Raw genomic sequence first — 1,961 nt, 5'->3', positions numbered from 1 at the left:
CAAAAAAAAAAAAAAAAGACCAGCCCCCAAAAGGGGCCCTATGGATGGTGCCTGTTCTTCACCCATGTGCTGCCCTTGGGGATTATGTGAAGTGATTAGGTGATTCCAGTGCAACCTGAGGGGTAATGGGTCATCCCCTTTGGTTTCCACCCCCCACCAGGGATGAAGCTGCCCGCATGGCCTCAGAAGCTCAGGTCTCCTACCTGCCTGTGGGCACTGAGCATCATTTCTTAGAGCTGGACCAGATCCTAAGCCTCTTGCAGAAGGACCTTCGGGGCCTGGCGGTGAGAGGGGAGAGCGGGTAGCATGGAGGCATCCCTGAGGGCCGGGCTCAGCCAACTTCTAGCACCTCTGCAACCCCAGGCACTTCTGCCTCTGCCCTCCACTCCCAGGAACCCTGGCAGACACAACTGTGTCTGTGTCTATGTGTGCTCACGTGCACTCATGCAATGACACAGATCTCGTGTCCTCTCTGCCCGCTCTGCTCTCTGGAGAAGCCCACAGACTCTCAGCACCAGCAGAGCCCTGCAGACCCCTGGCTTGCTCCAACACCCTCAGGGACCAGAAGGGGATGGGGTGGCTGTGACCACAATCATTCAGGGTTCAGTGGTGGAGCCGGCTCCTCTCCAGACCCTTGTCCTACCCCACTCTTCCCCTGTCGTAGCCCTCACCCTGCCTTTGCTTTCTACTTTCCTCTCCTCTTAAGCCTTTGGCTCCTTAATGATCCCAGGCCCCAGGCTTTCCCAGCTGTTCCCACAGATGGAGCTGGGGTGGGAGAGGCAGCTTTGTCCACTGCCCCCTCTGCCAAGTTCCCCGGATGAGAGCCACGGCCCCAAGCCTGGGGGAGGGAAACAGAGGCGGCACATAGCCCAGATTCCAGGTCCCCTCCCTCCTTCTGGGCCAGGACCTTAGACTTTCCCCTCTCAGAAAGCAGCAGCCAAGGACCGCCGCCCACCTGCCCGGTTCCCAGGGGCCCCATCATGCCTGCAGCCCGGCATCTTCCTGTTCTTCCTCCTCATTCAGACAGTCGGCTTCCTCTGCTACATGTACTACAGGTGGGCCTCCCCGTGGACAGGACTTTCCACACCCCCAGCGTCTCCTGGTTCTGCACTACAGCCATTCCATTGGGGGGGCACTGAAGCCCAGAGGGGACCTGCCTGGTCCCCAGATGGCAAAGAGCACAGTACAGGCTAGGACCCATTCTTGCACCAGACACTGCTGACCGCCTGCTCCTCCCCCAGCCCCATCTGGGTTCTGCCCTCACAGAGCTCACTCTCTAGAGGGAGACGCTGATAAGTAACTGATAATCACACCCTATGTAGTCAGTGCCAGGATAGCAGGAAGCTCAGGGACTGCAGGAGTGCAGGAGAAAGCACTTGACCCAGGTTGGGGAGATCAGGGAATCCACTTGGGACATTTGACATGGGTCATCAAGGTGACCAGGAGTTTTCTAGCCTGACAAGATAAGTAAAGTCAACCATGCAGAGGGAACATCATGAGAAAAGGCACGGAGGCATTAAAAAAGCATGACATTTTGGAGAAAAAGTAGCAAATTCAATGACTGATGGAGCAAAGGACAGATCCAGTTTGTGAGATCAGACAAAAAGAATTGAAAAGGTGAGGAAGGTCACTATTTTTGCTTGGTGATATTTGTTGAATAAATGTGCATTTAGAGATATGGGGTGTGCTAAGGGTCTCAGAAATGGGACTGACGGTTCTTGTTGGTGGAATTTCAAGACAAGAATGGTCTGTGTGGGCTGGGATGATCCTGGAGGAGAAGCGAAATGTGCTGAGCTTTAAAAGGCACAAGGTGAGCCGGGCTTGGTGGCTCAGCCTGTAATCCCGCGCCTTTGGGAGGCTGAGGGGAGTAGATTGCCTGAGCCTGCGGGTTCGAGACCCGCCTGGGCAGCGAGACCTCATCTCTACAATAAATAAAAAAATCAGCCGGGCGTGGTAGCGTG

General features: G+C 55.4%; 1 protein-coding gene across 1 annotated transcript in view; it reads left to right on the top strand.

The window, feature by feature from the left end:
• Positions 1–1,961, top strand: part of LMAN1L (lectin, mannose binding 1 like) — a 16,926-nt gene that overhangs the window by 12,587 nt on the left and 2,378 nt on the right. The window contains exons 12-13 of the mRNA XM_008064208.2: positions 161–284; positions 928–1,055. Coding sequence (XP_008062399.1) covers positions 161–284; positions 928–1,055 — 252 coding nt within the window. The remainder of the gene's footprint in view (positions 1–160; positions 285–927; positions 1,056–1,961) is intronic.

Source organism: Carlito syrichta, unplaced genomic scaffold (genome assembly GCF_000164805.1).
Source record: "Carlito syrichta isolate Samal-C Ts95f unplaced genomic scaffold, Tarsius_syrichta-2.0.1 Scaffold307224, whole genome shotgun sequence".
NCBI lineage: Eukaryota > Metazoa > Chordata > Mammalia > Primates > Tarsiidae > Carlito > Carlito syrichta.
This window is presented reverse-complemented; position numbering and strand designations above follow the sequence as displayed.